Source organism: Diceros bicornis, chromosome 31, assembly GCF_020826845.1.
Source record: "Diceros bicornis minor isolate mBicDic1 chromosome 31, mDicBic1.mat.cur, whole genome shotgun sequence".
In the NCBI taxonomy this organism is placed as follows: domain Eukaryota; kingdom Metazoa; phylum Chordata; class Mammalia; order Perissodactyla; family Rhinocerotidae; genus Diceros; species Diceros bicornis.
The window spans coordinates 17,648,598-17,672,707 of record NC_080770.1 but is presented as its reverse complement, the minus strand read 5'-3'; the positions used below and the strand labels follow the sequence as shown (position 1 = coordinate 17,672,707).

The following is a 24,110-nucleotide window of genomic DNA, read 5'->3' as shown; positions in this document are numbered from 1 at the left end:
ATTTAAATAAAAAGTGAAACTACATAAAATTAAATGAAATTAAAATTTTATTTCTTTGAACTAGCCCCAATTCAAGTGCTTAATAGCCATCTGTGACTAGCAGCCAAGTTTTACAGCACAGATTATAGAACATTTCCATCACTGCAGAAAGTTGCATTAGTTAACAGCTCTTTTCTAATTATTTGACTCATCTTTTTAGAATACCAATTGAGTAACACTTTCTCAAGGAACAATTATCTATTGTAAATAGTTTTCATTACAAGCATAATTAAGGAAATGGGATTTCCAAATGGAATTTAGAAATTCAATTATATTACTTTTTCAGGGATGCCCATTCTCTGCAAAATTTAAAGTGATATTGCAAACAGATTTGAATGATAGGATATGGAATTGTATCAAATAACCTCTAATATTCTTATCACTCATATGATTCTGTTAGATTTAAAACAAACTTTCTAACTTGTCTACTAAATATGAAAAAAATCAAATAAAAAGGAAAAATCAATTTTAACAAAATAAATTTAACTTACCAAAATAAAACATTTTAAAATTTCAACTTGAGAAATGTCTTGTCCTTTTCCATAGTTTCTTATCCTTTACTCAAAAACAGTTTCAGTTAATGATTATATGATATGCAGCATTAGCAAATATTTGAATAGCGTGTAGCTGAAGGTAACTCCAGGTAAAATAATTGAAGATAAATCTTAACTATACATACATAACAAGCAGAATAACGAATTAACAAATAAAGTCTTAACATATATATATATTTTTTATCTAAAAGGCCAAATTTGGGTAGAAGGGACAGCTATATATATACACACATTTACATCAGCCTCTAATGAGCTCTGTCACAGCTTAAACATTATACAGTAATAAATGAAACCTTAGGAAACATTCAGTTTATTAAGGGATTTTACATTTTCCCATGATACATATATCTCCCTAGAGGGTATAATTAACTAAAATGCTATAAAGAATTTACGAAAACATCAAGCAAAAGACGTGAGGGATTCTTGAATTCAGTAAAATATAAGAAGAATAATAATTGAAAAGAATTTGCTTAATGGAACAGTGAATTACCTAAGTGATAAATGCTTAGATGTTACTAGGCTTGTTACAAACTTTGTCTTTATGTAGATATGCAAGACAAGGAACCTGACTAATGCTACGACTTTTAAAGGTTTCTTTAAAAGCAATATACACACAGAGTACAGGAAATTTCTGATGGTTAGGATGTCTACTTTTATTCTTAATTTAACATGCAGAATGAGTTGGGAAGAGTCCTGCTAGAAATCTAGTTCAGCTTCAATGCTTACACTCATCAAACTAATGGATGATATACTCTAGGCATTATGTAACACATTGTTGATAAAGGGGTTATCAAACGATTGAATATTCATTTTTAGAAAGATTGAAGATTAAATATACTTCTAAAACACTTATATCAGAATATCTAGAAATCTATCCCCAAAAATGGATAATCATCATGGGGAAAAATGAGACATGCTAAAAATTAGACTAATTAAGAGAAATTTGTAATATGCATTTCCTGATGGCTTTTGTCGATCTTTGTAACTGGAATCTTGGATTTTAATAATTCCGCTGTTGAAAACAACTGGAAAATTGAAGAATACACATGCAACAAATGTTTTCAGATATTTGACAATTGATGGCACAAGACTATGATCTGTGAGAGAAGGGACCCATTTGCTGGTCCCTGACACAGTGGGGTGGTGGGGTACATGGAGAACACAACAGGCATATGGAGTTGAAGACGCAAAATTAGTTCAGGCAGGGCTGAGGTGCCTGGAATATGTGGAGCTGAGTACTGGAATGGAGAGACTTAAGCAGACAAAGTGGTTAAGATGTTGGCAGAAGTCTGTTTGAGACTGAATAATACCTAAGCTGCACATATTAAGGTAAGACTCCATAAGAGCAGATCAAGAACAACTACCAGGGAAAGAGAAACTACCAGAGATCTTTATGATGAAACTACCAGTTCACAAAGGTTTGGGATATGTTCAAATTCTGTCAAACATTAGTGAGGAAACTCAATGAATATTTACGGCCATTCAATGGAGATGGCAGAAAAGAGAGGAAATTGCCTCAGTGGAAAGGATTCACTAAACTCCACTCTAACAGAATTTAGCATTAGCTCTCAAAAATATTAAGCAGATTTGCAAGTAAATAAACTGCCTGCCAACAAAACTCAACACTGTTTAAAAAACAATTAAAAAATTCTGACAACTGCAGAATGTCTGCAATGTCCAGTATCCAAAGAAATATTTATCTTCACATTGAAGAAGAAAAATGTTATCCATAACCATGAGAAAAATAAATTATCAGTATTTTTCTGTGATAATACTGAAAAGCAATACTAATAAAATGAGAACTTCAAAACAGTTATAAATATTTGCAGGAATTTAAAGGCAAACGTGGATACTAAAGAGAGAAATAGGAATTATAATAGAGAACAAATTGAGTTACTAAAGCTGAATGTAATATTGGAAAGTAATATTTCATTGTTCATTTGTTAAAAGCAGATAAGACATTGCAGGAAAAAAATAGTAAATTTGAACACCAGACAATAGAAACTATCCACATTTAAATACCAAAAGACAAAAAAAAAAAAAATTTAAACATTTAAAAATATGAAAGACCTATGGAAAATACATCACATGAAGAAAAAAAAAGATAAGAATGAACACAGATTTTATGACAAAACTAATGTGAGCCAGAAGAAAATTAAGTAACCTATTTAAAACATTGGAAAAAATATCAAACTATAATTCTGTGTTAGACAAAAAAATAATTTAAAAACTGAATTACATATATGATTTCCTGATCTGTTTCTGGTAATGACGAAGTAAGCTTTGTTAAGATAAACCACCTCACGGTTAAAATCTAATATCTTAGGAAAAAACAACTGAAAGTACAGGAGAAGTTAGGTAGATTTTGAAAGATATTAGACATTAAGGAACGTGTGATTTCTCCATTTTTCAACTGCTATTTGTGTGTGTGTGTGTGTGTGTGGGAGATCAGCCCTGAGCTAACATCCGTGCTAATCCTCTTCTTTTATTTTGCTGAGGAACACCGGCTCTGAGCTAATAACTATTGCCAATCCTCCTCCTTTTTTTCTTCCCCAAGCCCCAGTAGATAGTTGTATGTCATAGTTGCACATCTTTCTAGTTGCTGTATGTGGGACACAGCCTCAGCATGACCGGAGAAGCGGTGCGTCAGTGTGCGCCCAGGATCTGAACCTGGGCCGCAAGTAGCAGGGTGCGCACACTCAATCACTAAGCCACTGGGCTGGCCCTCAACTTCTATTTTGAGGGAAGGCCCCAGTCTGCACTATTCAAATAAAAATCCTATACATAACCTAGAGTATTTCCGATCTAAAAAACAAGAAGACAGAGTTTGGGACAACCACAGCTATAGGAAAATTAGGGATGAATTCCAGAAGGGAGTCAATCAGGGAAAGTTAGACCCATATTCAGTGTTCACTGACCCTGAACCATGAAAGCATGGGGCAGATTCCAGTAGCCCAGACAAGGCTAAAAATATGAACTGATATTTGTTTTGCAAACCATGAGACAAAGTTTGCAGTTTGAGTCAAACTATGTTACTTTCCCACTAAAATAAAAAAAAGAACACACAAAATCAACACTCTTAAGAAGAATATAACAGAATTCAGGCATCTTCACAGCAAAATTCACAATATCCAAGATAGAATCCAAAATTCCTTGACACACAAATGTACAAGAAAATTAGAGCAAGCTTTGAAGTGGTAACAGATACTGGTTTGTGGTTCTTCTACTTTCTTTTCAGTTTTAGGAGAGTTCTGTGTACCTTTGGTTGTGGCTTTATTAGCTTTCCGGCCTCTCCTACCCACTCCGTCCCTGCATCTAAATCTATTTGCATATGTAGAGCTCTCAGGTGGGAGAAAGTTTTCTGCCCTCCTTAGTGATAGCACAACTCCTCTTTGTATCACTGCAAGATCTTGGGCCAAAGAACTAAACACAACAGTCAAAGCAATAAAACTTCTGCAAGAAAATATGGAAACGTAGTTTTACCTAGAACACATATAAAAAAATTTGAACATTCAATAAGAAAAGAACAACCCAAATTAAAATGGCAAAAGTACACTTTACAAAGAAGGTATATGAATGACCATCAAGTATAGAGAAAAGTGTTCCTTATCACTAGTCATCAGGTAAATAAAAACTAAAATCACAATGAGATATCATTTTACACTAATTTCCATTTATAAATTAAAAACAAATTAAATAATAATAAAATTAATTTAAAAAATTTTAAAATTTCCACATCAAATACTGGCAAGGATGTGGAAAAAGTGAAACTCTCATACCTAGCTATTGGTAATGGAAAATGAAACAATAAGTTTGGGAAGCTGGCAGGTTCTTATAAAGTGAAGCATGCATTTACCTTATTCCAATAATTCCAATCTTAGATCTATAACAAAGAGAAAGTAATGCATATGGCCACAAATATAATTAATAGGAGTGTTCATATTAAACATTTCACCAATAGGAGAATAGTTAAAAAATTGTGGTATATTTATGTAGTGGAGTATCATTCAGCAATATAAACACATGCGTGAATTTGAAAATCACTAGGCGGAGTGAAAGAAGCCAGATTGTGTGATTCCACTTAAGAAATTCAGAAACAGAGAAAATATGTCTAGGAGTAGAAACCAGAGTGGTAGTTGCTGGGAGTAGGAGGAGGATATTGTTTGAGGGACATGGTATGAGGAAAATTTCCTTATGCTTGGAATGGCCTACAGTGTGGGGATTACAGAGCAATAGGGAATTTTCTTTGGTGTTGAAAATATTCTATATCTTGATTTAGGTATTAGGAACAAATGAAATGCCTTTTTCAAAACTTACAAAATTTCTACCATTTAGATCCATGTTTAACTGTATGTAAATTTTCCTCAATTCTTATACATGAAGAAGTTATGGAGAAAGAAGACATAGGTAAAATTTATGAGATGGAATGTACTACCTTACATCAGATTTTACTCCCGATGAAGTTGTACTGAACATTATTTAAGAGCGATGGGATCTCAGCTCAGGAGACACTACTTTTGAGACACTCATTATGGTAACACATATAGTAACACAGTAATTGTTATGGGTTCACCATATGAAAGGACAAGGCATATATATCACTCACTTAAAGATGAGACTAATATCAAATCTTCTAGTTATCAGTCATGTGACTTTGAGCATATTACATCATTTATCTGAAATTGGTGTCCTCTGAATATGGGAATAGTAATATCTATCTCACAAAAGTTAAATGAGATGTTTTAAACCCAGTATTTACTACTTATTTTTATTGGAACAGTAAATCCAAATGAAAAGTTCGATGTGATGCTAATAATGTCATTTACAGTTTTGGAACTGTTCCAGTTTCACAGAGATAAAGCTGATACCAAAGTATTTTCCTTTATTACTTCAATCACTGACTCTGTGTGAGTGAGTACCTTACATCACGTAAGACTCCACGGAACTGCACAGATCATTTATGTTGTTTTGTTTCTTTCCTTGAATTGTCCCTCACATATTCTCACTAGGGAATACGTAGGGTGTTTTGAATAATTAGCAGGCACCAAAAGGCAATTTCTTAAAATCTTTCAGATGATTTGAGCATAATCATCTGAATAAATTACATGCTGCTTCCTCAGGGAGCATCACAAAGAGAGAGGTGAAGCATAAATTCTCCCTACCCAAAGAAAAAGTAAGAGTAGTTTGGGAGAAGAAAATCCAATTCTTCATTAAAGGTGAGTGACTAGGAATTGTTGTTGATTTAGATCAGCACCTGGGTGTTGGTAATTTCCCATGATTCCTGGCTTGTGACTGTGGCCACTCTTATGGTCAGTGGCAGCTGATACTCCACACCACAAAAATTCATTATCTCCTTTGTTAACTGGGTTCCCTGGAGTAGTATGGGATTTTTAGGGCATTAAATCCTATGAATGAATTCACTAGATGTCACAGATTCATTCTATTTATGAGTCGACAGTGGCATTTGGATATTGTAAGTGAAGAGGAAGTTAGAAATGTCTGAAAAAATCATCACCAATATCAGCTATTAGAAACTATTATGATTAGGATTTGCAGATAAAATACAGAATGCTCAGCTACGTTTGAATTTCACGTAAACAACAAATAATTTTTAGTATATGTCTTATGTAACGTTTGATAAATATTGCTTTATATAAATATACCCAATGCGATATTTGAAAAGGAATACTTTAAGATATGTATTATGCAGATAATATTTTATAAACTGCAAATTATTTTAACATAGGGACATATATATCCTTACATAAGGATAAACTCCCATGCCTGAACTTATAGATTCTTTAGTTGTTTGCTTATTTTCCCTACTGGTTGCTTACTACTCTGTTTGGTTTTTTCAGAATGGACTTTGCAGACTGATTGAGTAGACTGACAAATAAATAGAACGATTTTTAAGAGTTATAGAGAAAGCCTGGAACCTCAAACAATTCCTAACTGATATCACCGTGTCTTAAGATTGAAAAGTCACTCATCCCTTTGCATGCTTCTTATATCTTGTCTCCTCTAATGGTTAGCCCTAAATGGAACTATTTAAAACGTTATATCAAGATGTTAAAAACTGATCAGAGATATCCTTTTCCGAATAAGAAGAAAGTGCAAGGTATTACTATATTAAGATCCAGATAACTATTCTTTTCAATAAATACCCAGAAGTGGGATTGCTGAATCTTATGGGGAGTTGTTAATTAACAAGTATAAAATTTCAGTTATAGAAGATGAATAAGATCTAGAGATCTGCTGTACAACATTGTGCCTATAGTTAACAATGCTGTATTGTACACTTAAAAATCTTTTAACAGGGTAGATCTCATGTTAAGCATTCTTACCACAATAAGATAAAAATTGAAATAAAAAAAGACGAGTGAGCGTGGGGAAAGAATCCAGACATCTTGAATGGGAGAAGGAGATAATAACTGACAGTGAAAATGGAGATATAAGTCAATAAACACAAGAATAATTCTTAGCAAAGCACTGAAGACTTCAAAGTGATGGGATTGGTGCAGGAATTCTGAATTCCTGTGCTTAATCCAGTGTATCTCATATTCTACAGGAAAACCCATGAGAGCAGGCCTTGCAACACTTGGTTCTTGTTTGTGAAAGAGGAAGGGATCTGAGAGCAGAGTGGGACTCAGTGGAGAAACAGCAGACGACTTCCACTAGGAAAGAGGGGTAGCAGTGGCTCACCAATCTCCAGTAGAGCCTTCCTCGCACCCCCGTTTCTTGGATGGACTGGCTAAATCAACACCCAAAATTAGCAGATCCTAGAATTCTGCCAACTGCCACAGGGTGGGACCAGATTCAGCTGCTGCAAACTGTAGGTTTGGACCTTGTGGTAGGCTTCCAGAAGTTTCTACTTGACAGAAGTGCAGGCTAAAGCTGAGCATTACATTACATTATAATAATTTTATCTTGTATTTTAACGGACAGTGTTTTAAACTCCAATCACTCCTCCAACTGGAAATCATGCTCACAGAGTTCCATATTTTTGTTGAGGAGAAACTGAATGTGAGAGAAATAAAATACAAGTGGATTAAGCTAAAGCAGCTTCAGTATCTTTCATCAGAGCAGTTCCGCTTAGTTTTACTGACTTCCCATGTAAACTGTATGAAATGGAGAGGGCAAGATTTATCACTGAAAAATTTGAAAATCATAGTGTTATACTCTATATATACTTCATTGTACAATTTGAGAAATGAGTTGAAAATAATGTAAGATGTAATAAATGCTCAAATAATTATTTTAAATGCTTTATATACCTATCATATCCACAGTGGAGGAATTAATTTATGCATATAAATAAACATTTAAAGGAATTACAGAATATAGAATTAAATATTCAAAATTGCTGAATATTGATGTAAACCACATATTTTAGCAGGAGTGGATCCAGATCTTTTGCATCTTGAAGCTTATACTAATTTGAGGATTTTCTTTTCAAAAAAAGAAATAAAATTGTACATATAAGTTGAGGCATAAATGTGAATATTTATTTAGAATGGAAAAGAATTTTAAAGATTCAGTTTTAAAGAAACTAATACTCACAAACATCATAAAATTTATAAATACAATATTTTTATTAACAAAATTCCAGACACTTCTCATCATATTGGGTGACAGGAGTGTTCTTAGAAGCCATTCCTACACGAAAATACATAGCATTATTCAATGATAAATGTCATTGATTTTGAATCATATAAACATACCCACTAAATATCAAATAACTCAGTCTTCTCTTAGCTAGACCCTACAAATGCCTGCAGACACACCAGTGCCTCCTGATATTAGTTGAAGTGTGATGGAGCAAAAATTGAAATGGAAAGAGAAAGTGAGCTTAATGGATCACAGTTAAAATATTTTACATTTGCAACTTTTACAAAGATACATTGTGAGTTTGTTGCTAAGGCCCCACCCAGGGACTTGAAAGTACAAATGAAAGGACCTAAATCTTAAACATCATTAGCTTTACATTATCTCTGCCTGTCTCTAAGAATATCAAAATTCCACAAGAATTCTCAGACGAAAATGGAAGTGTAGTAAAGAAAACTTGTGATGCCATTGTGTAGAGAACATAAAGACTAATATTTCAATATTAATTCCTATATGCCTTTTTAAAATCAATGTGTATGTTCCAAACATTGCTGAGTCTACTGAGAGTTTAATCTGTCATAATGGTACATATGTTTCATTTGGATCCCTCCTCTTGGAAAGTAGAATATTCTATCATTTATTTTAGTTTTAAAATCAGGTATGGGAATTATTTTTCTACTCCTTATTATGAAGAAAAATCTCCATTCTGTCTACAAATATAATTTGTTTAGATGGCACTACATGAAAGCTATTAACAACTTCTCTGTTTCTTCCCAGAAGAGTTAACTGGACTAAATGGGCCAACAGAATCTAACACTGTTGACGGAATTCATTCTGATGGGAGTCACAAGGCGGCCTGAGCTGCAGGTTCCCCTGTTTTGGGTCTTCCTCATCATCTACACAGTCACAGTGGTAGGCAATCTGAGTATGATCATCTTGACTCAGGTGGATTCCCGCCTACATAAACCTATGTATTTTTTTATCAAACACCTGGCTTTCCTTGATCTTGGTAATGCTACTGTCATTTGTCCCAAGATGCTGGTAAATTTTGTTGTGGAGCAAAATACCATTTCCTATTATGCATGTGCCACACAGTTGGCTTTCTTCCTTATGTTCATCATCAGTGAATTTTTCATCTTGTCAGCCATGGCCTATGACCGTTATCAGGCCATCTGTAACCCTTTGCTTTACAATGTTATCATGTCCCAGAGACTGTGTCATGTACTGGTAGGCATTCCATACCTCTACAGCACCTTTCAGGCTCTACTGTTCACTGTCAAGATTTTTACATTGACCTTCTGTGGTTCTAACGTCATCAGTCATTTCTACTGTGATGATGTTCCCTTGTTACTTATGCTCTGCTCAAATGCACAAGAAATAGAATCGTTGATCATAGTATTTTCAGCAATGAATTTGATCTCTTCCCTCCTGGTAGTCCTAGTGTCCTACATATTCATTCTGATAACCATATTTCGAATGCAATCTGCAGAGGGCAGGAAAAAAGCTTTCTCTACATGTGGTTCTCATCTGATGGTGGTGGTTGTATTCTATGGGTCTCTACTGTTTATGTACACGCAGCCCAAATCCACTCATTCCTTTGATACTGATAAAGTGGCCTCTGTGTTTTACACTTTAGTGATCCCCATGCTTAACCCCTTGATCTACAGCTTAAGGAACAAAGAGGTAAAAATTGCCTTCCACAGAGTCTTTAAGAATCAGTGCAAACTTTGTATCTAATATTCAATATGGAATGTTGTTCTAATAAACTATGATAAAGGCAAATGTCACTTGATAATATTTTTCATAGATATAATTCCATTGCTGTGGTTCCAGAGCAAAAACTAATTATAATGTACAAATAGATTGGTCCCTTTATATTCAGCCAAACTAATTCTCATATTTCAGATCTCAATTAACAGTCACTCTGTCCCCAACATTCCTTATTTTTGACTCAACGTTTCCTTTAGTGATCCCACAGAACCTCTCATTTCTCCCAGAGGAAACACTTATTAAGCTCTACATCAGTAAACTACATGGTTGCTTCTGTCAGTTTTTTTTAAAGCACGTATCTTTTCAATCTTGTTTTCACTGTATTTTGTGAACCTAAAACAAAAATGTAAACAAAGTGAGTCTCTTGCAGACAGCACATAGCTGGATCAGGTTTTTTTGTTTTAATCCGTTCTGCCAATCTCTGCCTTTGGAGAATTTAATCCATTCGCATTGAAAGTAATTACGTTACGAGATCTCCTTGAGTTTGTGCCTGAACCCTAACTTGAGCATGTCTACACTGCAAGTCCACAAGGCTGTTAAAAGACTGATCATGGAATTGTGAGCTGAACAATTCCAGAGATCATATAGAGCAGGAAGACATTAGAGTTCCAAAAAAGAGTAGAGAGTCCTTGTTCAACACTTGGGCATCCAGGAGAAATCTTAGAGGTAAAAGCTACCACAGACCCCTACTCATATAGTTTGAAAACAAATCTCTAAAAGAGCAAACTGATCCTCGTTTAAAACATTTAACATTCTTTTAGAACGACAGAAACAAATCACTTATCAACATAAAATTTATGATATTCAGCATCCAGCCACAAATACTAAATATGTCTGAAAGCAAACAAGAACATGTGCTGCCACCCAGGAGATGATTAAAGTAGATCCTTAAATGACAGTGATGATAGAATTATCAGCCAAAGACTTTAAAACAGATTATAAATATGTTTAATATACTGAATGATTTAACAAAACACTGACATTTTGAAGAGACAACTGAAAGATTAAAAACTAACCAGATGGGATTTGTAGAGATCAAAATACAATGTTGGATATGAACAAATATTTATTGAATGAAAGTAACAGCAGATATTACACTGCAAAGGAAAGAACTACACTTAAACATATCACAGTAAAGATTACCCAAAATGAAGCCAGAAAGAAAACAAAATACGGAACAAAAACTATGAAAATAATCTCAGAGATCTCTAGAATAATAACAAGCTGCATACTGTACATTTAAATGTACGTCCACGTGGAAAGAAGAGACTGCGGCAGAAAAACCATTGGAAGACATGTTGGCCAGGAATTTTTCCAAATTTATTAAAAAGAAAAAAAGTATAATTCCAAAGACAGAAGAAGCTAAAATAATTCTAAGGAGAATAAGTAGAAAGGAAATTATGTCAAAGCACACATATCACAATAAAATTTTTGAAAACCAATGACAAAGAGAAATCCTTAAAAACAGGGGTAAAAATAGTTTATGAACAGATGATTAAAGATTTACTAATGATTTATTGGCAGAAACAATACAAGTCATAAGACATTGTCTTATGTCAACCTATAATTGTATATCCAACAAAAATATCCTTAGTCAATGGATGTTGTATTATCAAATATTGCACAATCTTTTTCTAGGAAGACATTCTTTCATTTACTTACATATTGTGTGTGTGTGTATAATATATCTAATATGTGCATGATATTCTGTAACTGAGATGCCCACAAAGACATATTTATGATTATGATTTCCAGTGTTTAGTTGCATTATATTTATGTATTCAGTTAGACTCAGGCATGAAATACTTTTGGTTTTTCCTAATGGGACAGTCTGAGCATAATTAGCATTTAACCAAAGCATTCTCCCTCAGGTAATTATGTGCAATTTTTTTATCTTTGAATCACATTAAAGCTTCCACAAAATGAATCTCAAAGGGGTAGAAAAAAACTTAAATCCATTCTGCAACAACTGCTAAAGATTAAAACAGCAGCAAGCCAACAGATTCTCTGTTAAGGTGAGTAGGAAGGATTGGTCTTTGAAAATTTCTCAGGGCATACGGCTTAGACTGGATCATCACCAAAGATCTGGAAGGATATTATGCTCTGAAGAACAGGTTCTTCCTTTGCAATATACTGTTCTGTCATCAATAGGATTAATGTGTGGGACAGACCTGTTAGAGAGTTCCTGATACTCTGTGCTGTGCATTTAGATCTTAGTTTTCAAATAAATTTCCGCTTCAGTCATCTATTCTAACAAGGGTCATTGTCCATCCTTATTTACCTGGTGAATCTCCTGTCCCACTTTCCGTTTCCTGTCTGCTCAGGGTGACCTTAAAGGAGAGGCCTCATACTTCTGTATTATGTTTATGAGAATATATTTTGAAGACAGAATGATTTTGTTTGAATCCTGACTCCACCACTTACTATCTGACTGACTTTGGTTAAGTTATTCAACACTTTGTGCCTCAGTTTGCTCGACTCTCAAATGGAGATGATAATACTATCTACTTCCTAGAGTTATTGTGTGGATCTTATGAGTTAATACAAGTAAAGTGCTCAGAAAAGTGCCTGGTACATAATGATTTCTCTATCAGTGCTTGACATTCACTTGTACTCTTCCTGCTGGGCCTCTGTATGAATCTCCATTAAGAGTTCATCACTAATCAGAACGGCCAAGTCCTTTTTATAGAGAACAGGGATGTATGATTGGAAGATCGTTGGAAGAAGTGATTCAATAAGCAGAAATGATAGATGTGGCAAACGTGGTCAAGATATTAATAACAATATTCTAAAGTTAACATAGCATTAGATTTTGTATTAGGTAAACGAGCTGAACTTATAGTGAGACGTATAGAAATATATATTTAATGATCAGAGGTTTCCTAATCACCACCTGATTCATCCCTCCACCAACAGTTCAGAAAGTCTTTTCATTTATGTCTTGCTGCTTTTAAACACCTTTGATGATTGTCAGTTATTTAAGGTTTATAGTTTAGGTGTAGATGTTTGTTTTACAAATTACTTGAAAATTTTAAAAAGCTGAAATATAATTGATAGGTCTTTTGACACACAAAATTTTTTGGGTCAAAAGAAATATAGTCATGGATGGACATTGAGGGTATAATGCAAACTGAAATAAGTCAGAGGGAGAAGGTCAAATACCGTATGATTTCCTTCATTAAGTAGTAGACAATAACAACAATAAACAAACACATAGGGACAGAGATTGGATTGGTGGTAACCAGAGGGGAAGAGGGGAGAGAGGAGGGTGAAAGGGATAATTCGGTACATGTGTGTGGTGATGGGTTGTAATTAGTATTTTGGTGGTGAACATGATGTAATCTATGCAGAAATAGAAGTACAATGATGTACACCTGAAATTTTTACAATGTCATAAACCAATAAAAAAAAAAAGAAATAGATCATAGTAGCTGTATCAAAACAACCACTTCAAAATATCTTACCCCTTTTGTTTTATTTGCTTTTTTGCTGAGGAATATTCACCCTGAGCTAGCAAATATGCCAATCTTCCTCTGTTTTGTATGTGGGTAGCTGCTACAGCATGGCTGATGAGTGGTGTAGGTCCATGACCGGGATCCAAACCCAGTCCATTGAAGCAGAGCACACCGAACTTAACCACTATGCCACAGGGCTGGCTCCCTCTCTTGTCCCTTTTACAGCATACTTTACCAAAGTTGCAGTGAACTGTGTTTTGTGTCAGTCTTAACCTATGGCAAGTGATGCTATCAGCTAGGAGGGCCTGGGAGCACTCACCTGGGCCTCTGCTAGTTGTGGGCCTGTACTAGTTGTGGTGAACGCCCATAGACATATCCACTAACCAGAGCCATTGTCGTTAGACAATGTGTGCTAGACAATGTTCTGGCCCTCGTGGTTCTTATGGTTATAAGACACGTCTCAGCAACAACAATCAGGGAACCACGAACAAACAAGATTTATTACTCAGGTCATGGAGGGTGCACAGCATGCCTGGGGCCACACAGCGAGGTTGCAGGTAGAGAGAGAGAGAGAGAGTGTGAACCTGGGGTTCTGCCTTTATTAAGGATGAGAGTGGGGCCCTAGGGTTTTGCACTGGGTTTACTTTTTATTAGTGAACTGAAAACATAGGAGCAGGAATTAATGCATGGGAAGGGAAGAGCAGGGCCATTCAAGCAGTCAGTTATCTAGGTCACCCGGGGGTTTCTAAAAGGGGAAGTTCATGAGTGGAGCAGCCTGCCTCTTTATCTAATTGTGTAGCTGGCAATATGTTTCTTAGAGATGAATATCTTTGAAATGGATGCCATGGCAATCAGAAACTTAATATCAGACACTTACATTATAATTAAAAAAACCTAATTTTCAGGCACTTACACTACAGTGTGAGTCCAGGTATTTGTAGCTTTGGCCTGATGGGAAGAGGAGTCTCTATTTATAATTTGAGACAAAATGTCTCTATACCTCATACATCATTGTATGTATGTGTTAAATTCTCTTAGAAGATAGCATCTCAGATATAAGTACTGATTTTATACGTTACACAGGTTACTGAGATGAACCATATGGAGAAACAGAATCATACTGCAGTGACAAAGGTGACTGAATTTATTCTCACGGGGATCACTGACAACCCTGGGCTGCAGGCACCTCTCTTCGGACTCTTCCTCATCATATACTTGGTCACAGTGATGGGTAATCTGGCCATGATTATCTTGACTCATTTGGACTCCAAGCTACATACCCCCATGTACTTCTTCCTTAGACATTTGTCAATTACTGATCTTGGTTACTCCACTGTCATTGGCCCAAAAATGATGGTAAACTTTGTGGTGCACAAAAATACAATTTCCTACAATTGGTGTGCCACTCAGCTGGCGTTCTTTGAGATTTTCATCATCACTGAACTGTTTATTCTATCAGCGATGGCCTGTGATCGCTATGTAGCCATCTGCAAACCTCTTCTCTACGTGGTCATCATGGCAGAGAAAGTGCGTTGGAGGCTGGTACTTACTCCTTATCTCTACAGCACATTTGAATCATTGTTTCTCACAATTAAGTTATTTAACTTGTCCTTCTGTGGCTCTAACATCATCAATTATTTTTACTGCGACTGCCTCCCTCTGACATCCATGCTCTGTTCCGACACACATGAATTAGAATTGATCATTTTGATCTTCTCAGGCTGTAATTTGCTCTCTTCCCTCTTGATTGTCCTTGTGTCTTACATGTTTATTCTTGTGGCCATTCTCAGAATGAACTCAACTGAGACTAGGCACAAAGCCTTCTCCACCTGTAGCTCCCATCTGACAGTGGTGGTTGTGTTCTATGGAACATTATTGTTCATTTACCTGCAACCTAAATCCAGCCATACTTTTGATATTGATAAAATGGCCTCTGTGTTTTACACCCTAGTGATCCCTATGCTGAACCCATTGATTTACAGCCTAAGGAACAAAGAAGTAAAAGATGCTCTGAAGAGAACTTTAACTAAACAGTGCAAAATTCTCAATTAATTTAATCTTAATGTTCATTTACAAAGGTGTGTCCACAAATCTTTGTTTAATCCCTCTGTCACACCAATTATAGCGTCAAAAAGTTAGAAATATTTTAGCAGAGTGTTTTGCTCTTTTTCTGGAAAAAACACTTCCTCTTATATCTCCGTGTACTCTTCCCCACTTAAATAGAATAAATAAATATTATAGCTAGATAATATAAGGCCCAGGTGATTTTCAAGGTCATGTTGGAACCTATTTTGTTTAGAAATGAGGCAAATCATATCAAACTTTTGGTGGCACTTAGACTTGCTGAGATAAAAAATGTTTTAAATACTCAAAATAGAACAAAAATACTCAGAAACCTAGTAATATATATTTTAGAGCAGTCACTGTGTATTAAAGATAAATAAGATTGAAACATAAAGACTATGTAGGCTAGATAAGGAGACACAATAATGAATGTGTGATTATAACACAACATGAGAAAACTGACTCAAGAATCTAGGCTAAATAGGAAATAAAGCATGCTACCTCAAAATGAGATCTTCAATCAGATTGAGTTAATATTTTATATCTCAAGGATAGAGTGGGCATTTGGGAGAATTTTTGATTGGGAACCATGAGAAAAGTACTGGCTCATTCTGGGTCCCTGTTGACAGATCCTCACACTATAACTAATTTCGTCTGATGATAGCTTTTTGATAAACAAGCTGACTTTGGATTGGCAAACTCAAGACAAATGAGAGTATCTGGTCATTTACTGGAAGGACATCAATATCTTGAAATATTTTTAGCGATGATAAAGATTAAAGATAAACGATACCTTTAAGGGTTAATTGCATTTTCTTTCATGTCTATTTGACTCTTTCATGAGCTTTTATACAAAATGACAATATTTTGCACGGATTCTGTGCTAACACAATGCTTCATTCACGTTGCGTCCTCATTCAGCAAATGAACAGATTCCTTACATCTTAGTGTTCCCTTCATTTGGATATGAAATTTTTAGATTTTTAAAAATATATACACGTCCCCAATCATCCTTGTTTCAATCTACCCTAGTATTTAAAGTAAAAATTGTGGAGAATTTAATCACAATATGAACCAGAGTCTCTTTATCCTAGACCCATGAGTTTTGTTTTTTTCTCTTTTTTAATGCACCAGAGTTTCTTAAAGAGAGTTTATCTTAAGTGTTCTCATCACAAAAAGAAAAAAATTAAGTAGAGGATATGTTAATTAGCTTGATTTTGGTAATCACTTCACAATATATACATATATCAAAACATCATGTAGTACACGTTAAATATATATAATTTTTATTTACCACTTGTAACCTAAACAAAGCTAGAAAAAATATTTAAATAAAAAAATAAAATATAAATTGAACACAATAGAAGAAATACAAAATTACATTCTCCAATCATATCAATTTGTTTACCACATTAGTATATTTTTCCCAGATTCTAACATTTCTATTACTATTCACAAACTAAAGGTAAAAAATAATACTAACAGCATTTTCCAATAAAACCCATATAGAAAGAGGTTTAAAAAAATCATAATGCGTCACCTTCCCTGCAACTTATTTTCTTACGTGAGAACTCATCATCAACATTTTTCTTAGCCAATAAACATTAAATATTATTTTTAATATCAGCATAAATGTCATTTTTAATATACAGTGGAGTATACATCGCTTACTTTGCATTTGACCATTCTTTGGTGAACGTTTGTTTGCAGTTTTTTATTTCTTTTGCCACTATAAAAATTGCTGTAATAAGTAGCCTTGTGCTTATAACATGATATACTATTGCTTTTTATTTCTAAACTAAATGTATAAGCTTTCTTTCACATGCTAATGATGTGCTGTGGATCAATGTATTACAAATATCCATAATAATTTGAAGTAAAAAAGAAAAGATGGAGAAAAAGTTCTGTGCATTGTGATTTTTTGCCAAGTAGTATTTTCTTTTCTTTGCAAAGAAAGGATACTAACATTTACTGATATATCATTTTCTTTGTGTGACGATAAAATTGCAAAATGGTGAAAATAGGTGGGTAGCATCACCTATTTGATATCATAGATATGACATGAATGGTTCTAAAACATTACTTTGTTTTCTGCAGAAAGCTTATAGTATTCCAGACTTCACTGGATAGGGCCATTGTCCCTTATTGCCACAAAGCATGTTTCCCCATCATCATTATAATGATGAATATTTTAGAAATAATGCTGCCAACCCATGTGAAAACACTTTAGTGTTTGTACACTTTCAAATTCTTCCCAGAGTTAGAAACTTTAGTTTTCTTCTGATTACTTATTTTCACTCCATATCTGATTAATGGCTTGATATACCAAAAGATTTTAGCTAGGAAATTGGGATATATTTGCATTATTAAACGGCAATATTTGCAAAGCCCTAATGACTCAATTGCATAAACTTAACCTCTGATTATTTATAAAAATCCTCAAGGTGGGTTTCCTACCTGGACTCTGCAATGATTTCGTCAATTCCTATCTCACAACTTCCTTATGAAGGTAGCAAGGTATACTCTTTCTTGAAGGGATTTTCTTAAAGACTTCAAATTTCCTACATGGAACAGGAAGACTTCTGGCTTTAAGATGATGAAGAAAGATGACTCGAAAAAGAATTATCTCTTTTAATATTTTATCCTAAGATTCCAAGTGGTTCATCCCTTAATTTAACACCATAGTGTTGAGACCAAGTTACAACTTTTAACAAGACCCAATTTTAAGTTAGGGATCAAATTTTAATATTAAAAAATTTAATAACTGCTACCAAATGCAATTATTCTCAGAGTAAACAGGCCTGGACCTAGGCTCATGGTATACAATTGTTGGGGCCCAGGGCAGGCCTCCCTCAAATATCCCAAAATGGCGTATTGATTATATTAAACTAAAGTTACTTGAGAAGTAGTCAATGAAAAAAAAAGGCATTTTGACCCTCGTCTCTCTCTTCCTCCTGAAAGCAGGAATTAAATCCCCCATGTGAAAGGTGCTCTCCCCACATTTTTATCACCAAAGTGGGAAAATCAAGGCTGAGATGCCTATATAAACAAACATTGTCACTTCATTAGTAATTTACTACTCCAAACCCAAACTCTGCTTAAATGCCTTACTAATTAAGCACTCAGACCTAAGTTTCTTTGTCCTGTCAAATCTTCAGAAATTTGTTGTTACTTTTGTAAAAAAAATATATAAGCTACCTGCTTTGTACACTCTCTGCTTATAATTTTTTATGATCTACTGTGCACACATATTAAAATGTTTTTTCTCCAGGTGATCTGGTCTTGTGTCAATTTTATTATTAGTCCAGCCATAAGAACTCAACAGGGGTAGGAGGACAAAATTTCCCTTGTCCAACACAAAGAAGGTCCCCCGTGTCTTGCTTTACATCTGCTTCTATGCAACAGAGAAAAGATCTAGAATAGCTAAAGCATCTTGAAAAAGAATGAAATTAGAAAATTTGTAATACTGGCTTTAAGACTAACTATAAATCTATACTACTCAAGACAGAGCAAGATTTTATAAAGACGGTAACTAGACCAATGGAAAAAAATAAAGAGTCTAAAAGATGTGCATGTATGTATGTTCAAATGATTATCAGCTAAGAAGCCAAAGTAATTCAAGGGGATCCAAGATATATATAAATATTTTCTACAAATCAAATGAAAAGACACAAAAACGTAATAAAAATGGGAGAAGAGATCTGAAAAGACATTTCACTGAAGAAAATATGAACGGTCAATAAACACATAAAAGAAAAGCCTAACATCCTTAGTCACCAGAAAAATGAAATTGCAATAAGAATGAGATGTTACTTCCCACTCAGACTAGTGGGTGGCAAGCAACACTGTAATTAAAAACACTAGATCACCAAATACAAAGCAGCGTATCAGCTACTATGCTCAGCTCCTGAAATTATCATACACTGCTGATTGGAGTGCACAATGGTACTTCACTTTGGAAAACAGTTTGGCAGTTTTAAGTAAAGTTAAACACATTGCTATCGTACGTCCTAGGAGTTACCCTCATGAATGCTAAGTCAAGATGAATGAAAACGTGTCCCGAAAAATATGTGTATATTAATGTTACTTATGACTTTATTTATAATAGAACAAAATGGAAATGTTTCAACTGTCCGTCAATAGATAAAAAAGTGAATTGTGCTATCTAAATAAAATGAGAAACTGCCAGCAACAGAATAGAATGAACTGCCTGCACACGAGATATCATGAATGAATTTCAATAGCATTAAGTTGAGCAAAAGAAACCGCACACAAACATGTTATATTATTCCATTTATATGAAATTCTAAAACAAGTAAAATAAATCTGTGGTGATAGAAAGCCTAGCACTTGTGGTCTGGAATATAGTGTGGGCCAATTTAATGCAAAGAGACATTGAAGAACATTTTGAGGTATTGCAAATACTCTCTTATTGGAAGTAGTAGTAACAAAGGTGACATCATTTTTCAAATGCCATCCATGCACGCTAGGCATTTTATTGTACCTAACATATACCTTAATAATTTGTTGTTTTCAAGGAAACCAATGCACTATGAGCTTTTTAATATTATTTTTAACTTGTTTCTCAGAAGCTTTTGAATTTCTATGTAATCCATATGGACACAGTTTTATCAGATAAATAAAATTGTACTAAAAATATATGTCTATAATTTTCTTGGTAAGTTTCCAAACTATATATTTAGTTTTCAGTATTTTACCCTACTAATAATGCTCTTATGAAGATTTTTATATATTTTAATAACTTATATTACTGCTGCAGAACAGATTTCCAGGAGCAAGTTTTCCATCCAACGAAGATATGCATGTTTTCAACTGTTTTTGGACCTAAGACAGAGATTTAGAAAAATTACGTTCCTCAGTTCATGACACCTTATCATTATTAGGTCAGGAAAAGCCCATCTCTTTTCTTAATTTATTTTTTATTCCAATTTGTTATGGGCCGAATTGTGTCCCAACAAAATACATGTGTTGAAGCTCTAATAAGCAATATTTCAGAATGTGACCATATTTGGAGACAGGGTCTTTAAAAAGGTAGTTCATTAAAGTGAGGTCAATAGGTGGGCCCTAATCCAATATGACTGGTGTTTTTATATGAAGAGGAGATTAGGACATAGAGAGAGACACCAGACATGTACGCAGACTCAGCAACAACCACGTGAAGACACAGCAAGAAGGCGGCCATCGGCAAGCCAAGGAGAGGCCTCAGAAGAAATCAAACCTGCCAACCCCTTGATCTTGGGCTTCTAGGCTCCAGGGTTGAGAGAACATATTTCTGTTGTTTAAGCCACCCAGTCTGGGGTATTTTGTTATGGCAGCACTAGCAAACTAATACATCTTTCATCTTTATTTCTATATCCAGTTCCCTCTACCACCATCAGGTAACCATACCAATATATTTAATGTGAATCTGTTTGTGTTCTTGTGTTCTTACAAAATATACACTACTATTCTATGTGCATGCGTTTATACTTTATTCAAATGTCATTTTGCCATATATCTCAACTTATAGCTTTAAATTTAAGGCTTATACAGGAATATCTTATGAGAAATAAAAGTATTGCTGCAAAGAAGACTTAAGCCCCAAAGAAGAGAATTGTCCCAGTGCTATTTGCTTTCTACATAATTCTATTAGTCATAGGTTTGCTTTAGCAACACGTATACTAAAATTGAAATTGTATATAATTCTATTAGTCATTACATGCATAGAATATATATATCTAAAATATTCTGTATTTAAAAATGCACTTGTGAGACAGGGAATTTATAGACATTTTTGAATATAATAGAAGGGCTTCCTTTTTAAATATTCTGTTTGGCTCGTCTCTGGTAGTTATATTCTGCCTTTCTCACCTGAAATACAATCATAATGAAAAGAATTAAATAATATTTTTATTGCTTAAAAATTGTGTTTTGGAGAACACATCCTCCTTTTAACACCCACTTTACCCTATTTCTTGAAACAATGACTATGCTAATTGTATTATTTGAAGTAAAAGTGAAAAAAAAAGATAGTATGATAAAAATACTATTCATAGAATTTGTTCCAATTTCACTGCTAGACCGTTGATTTCTAGCTCTTCAATATTGCAATTTTGCAATAATGAATGTCTGAATGCAAATGAGTTACTTTGAGAGACACACTTTAACCACTGTGTCCCTTAGCTGTCGTGGAGTTCAACTCACTCCAATAATGTAGGCCCAGACTGTAACAAAGACTCCTGGGTGTGTAGTTGAACTTCTAGACGGATATCTTGTTAAGGAACTAATCCCAGGTGGCATCTTCCCCAAAGAGGTAAAAGGCAGTTTGTGGATCCTTGACCCACCTGTGCCTTAGAATTTAGGTCTCAAAGGTTTGTAGAGCCCCCATCAACTCTCATTGCCACAGCCACGCAGAGATTCTCACCAAGAAGCTGAAGCAGATTCTCCATTACAGGTGGGTAGAAAATATTTGTCTTACTTTTGTATAATTGCCTTTAAAAGATCCAAAACTATACCTTTAATTGAGCCATTTCACTTTCATTTTGGAAGGCACTGGGTATTATATATAACCAAGTAATATAATATTTAAATTAAGATTTATTTACAAGATTTATAACTGTTGGGAGGAACACAGGGTGCCAAATATGATACAGATTTTATGTTTCCAAATTAGAACTGCTATCATTGTGTCTTATGCACTTAAATAAATTACATCACTACTGAAATAATAGAGTTATGCTCACTGAAATTGTTCATATCATAGTTTTATTTCCACAATATTACCTAAGATGAAAACAGCATATTTCATAGAATATCCTGTGAAAGAAACCTGGATACACAACTACCTAAACTTGAAACGATGCTCTTTTTTGAGAATATAACCCCAGATCAAAAGTTTTCTCAGGAAAATTTTCCATTAACTCTGAAAAACATATAAGCAAGTGTGTATATGGAAGCATAATAAGAAATCATTGCAATAATGAAACAGGTTTAGATAAACCACCTATCTTATAGTAAATCTGCCAACATTTTAGTTGAGAAGATCTCAAAAAGAAGGACTTCTATTTAAGGAAAGTCACAGCATAAGCAGGAGCAAGATTTTAAGAAATGCAGACACGTAGATTCCTAGTTTGGTAGCACAGAACCTCTATAACATTCTCAAGGAGGAAATAAAAGCCAGAAGAAAATATTCATTTCCTTGGTTGCTCTTAGTTCCACAGACCTAAAATAGGATGTTCAAAAATAGATTTAATTTCTTTATATTCTGCCTTATCATTTTATAATAAAAAATTCTAGGTACATAGAAACTATTTCCACAAGCACAATTTAACGCTATTATTATTAATCATTAGCCATAAAACATTGGTGCTAATTTAAAGACAATTCACTATCTTTTCACCCTCCCAGTCACTCATTAGTATTCATAAGAAGTATGAAAACTCCTAGAGTATGATCATGAATGACATGCTTAAATACCCCAAAATCAAGTTTGTTAGCCTCATTTGACACTATGATCATTTCCAGTTTCTGATCGCATGGGGTCACTGCTACAAATGGTGAGCAGACTTCTTTTAGATAACATGCCACATCTCACAGAAAAGTAGAGTAACCTCAGAGGAATCAACATGAGTAAGGACACGGAGGGCCAGAGATGAAAATTGTGTTCAGTGGTGCCTGGTAGTGTAGTATGACTGAAACGTGACATGGACCTGACTGTGGAAGGCATTGAAAATGAGGCTAAAGCGTATTTCAGCTATCCTAAAAAATAGCTCTGATTACACATCTTACTTATTCCAAAAGCTTTAATGACTGTCATTTGCTTCCCAGCTAATGTGAGAGAATCATGAGGTAGATACCAAGGATACAATACTCAATGATAGTGTTAATGAAAGCTTGACCCGAGGAAGTCGAAGAGGAGGATGCTTAGGGTGGGAAAGCAGTTATGAAAATTGACATATAATACCATATGGAGCTTTGAAAGAAAAATTAGAAATTTAAAACAAAGTATATAAGCAGAAACACCCTAGATTTCAGCTGAAATAGAGGATCTGCTGTAGTTTGGAAGCATTTCTTTTGGGTGATAGTTGATACGTTTGCCAAGGGAGACAAAGGAGAGACTGAAGACTGCAGACAAAATATTAAAAATTGTAAACACAGAGAAGGCAAGATGAGCAAGAGGCATGGGAGGGGACACAGAAGCAATATCTTCTTGTGTGGTGTTTGGGGATAAAAGGAAAGCTACACTCTCAAAACAGAGGGTGGTCCCGCAGTAGAAAAGAATGCAGATTGATTGAGGAACATATTAGGAATTTTTGCTATGAATATTTAAAAAGATCTTGAAATAGATGAAAAAAATATTTGGTATCATCATCTAGGTTGAGGTTTCTTAAGTTTGCAAGCCTAACCACGTGAATGTGCTGCAGGTATAAATCTTAGCCTAAATGACTGTTTAAATGTCTCATTAGCACCCAAAGCTTATCTTGTTCGAACTATCACTTTGACCACTCCATCTTAAACCGTATCCTCTAATATGCAAAAAAATGTCATGACCATTGACCCATTTGCAAAAAAGAATCACTAAACTCTTTCTTGATATACACGCATCTGGTATCCCCATATCTCT

At 34.5% G+C, this 24,110-nt stretch overlaps 2 protein-coding genes across 2 annotated transcripts; both read left to right on the top strand.

Annotated features, from left to right (window-relative positions):
• Positions 1-8,990: 8,990 nt before the first annotated feature.
• Positions 8,991-9,935, top strand: LOC131395087 (olfactory receptor 8K5-like). The gene has a single exon (XM_058526889.1). The coding sequence runs from the start codon at positions 8,994-8,996 to the stop codon at positions 9,933-9,935; it is 942 nt and encodes a 313-aa protein (XP_058382872.1). The 5' UTR covers positions 8,991-8,993.
• A 4,580-nt stretch (positions 9,936-14,515) lies between these two features.
• Positions 14,516-15,475, top strand: LOC131395079 (olfactory receptor 8K1). The gene has a single exon (XM_058526883.1). The coding sequence runs from the start codon at positions 14,516-14,518 to the stop codon at positions 15,473-15,475; it is 960 nt and encodes a 319-aa protein (XP_058382866.1).
• The last annotated feature ends 8,635 nt before the right edge of the window (positions 15,476-24,110 follow it).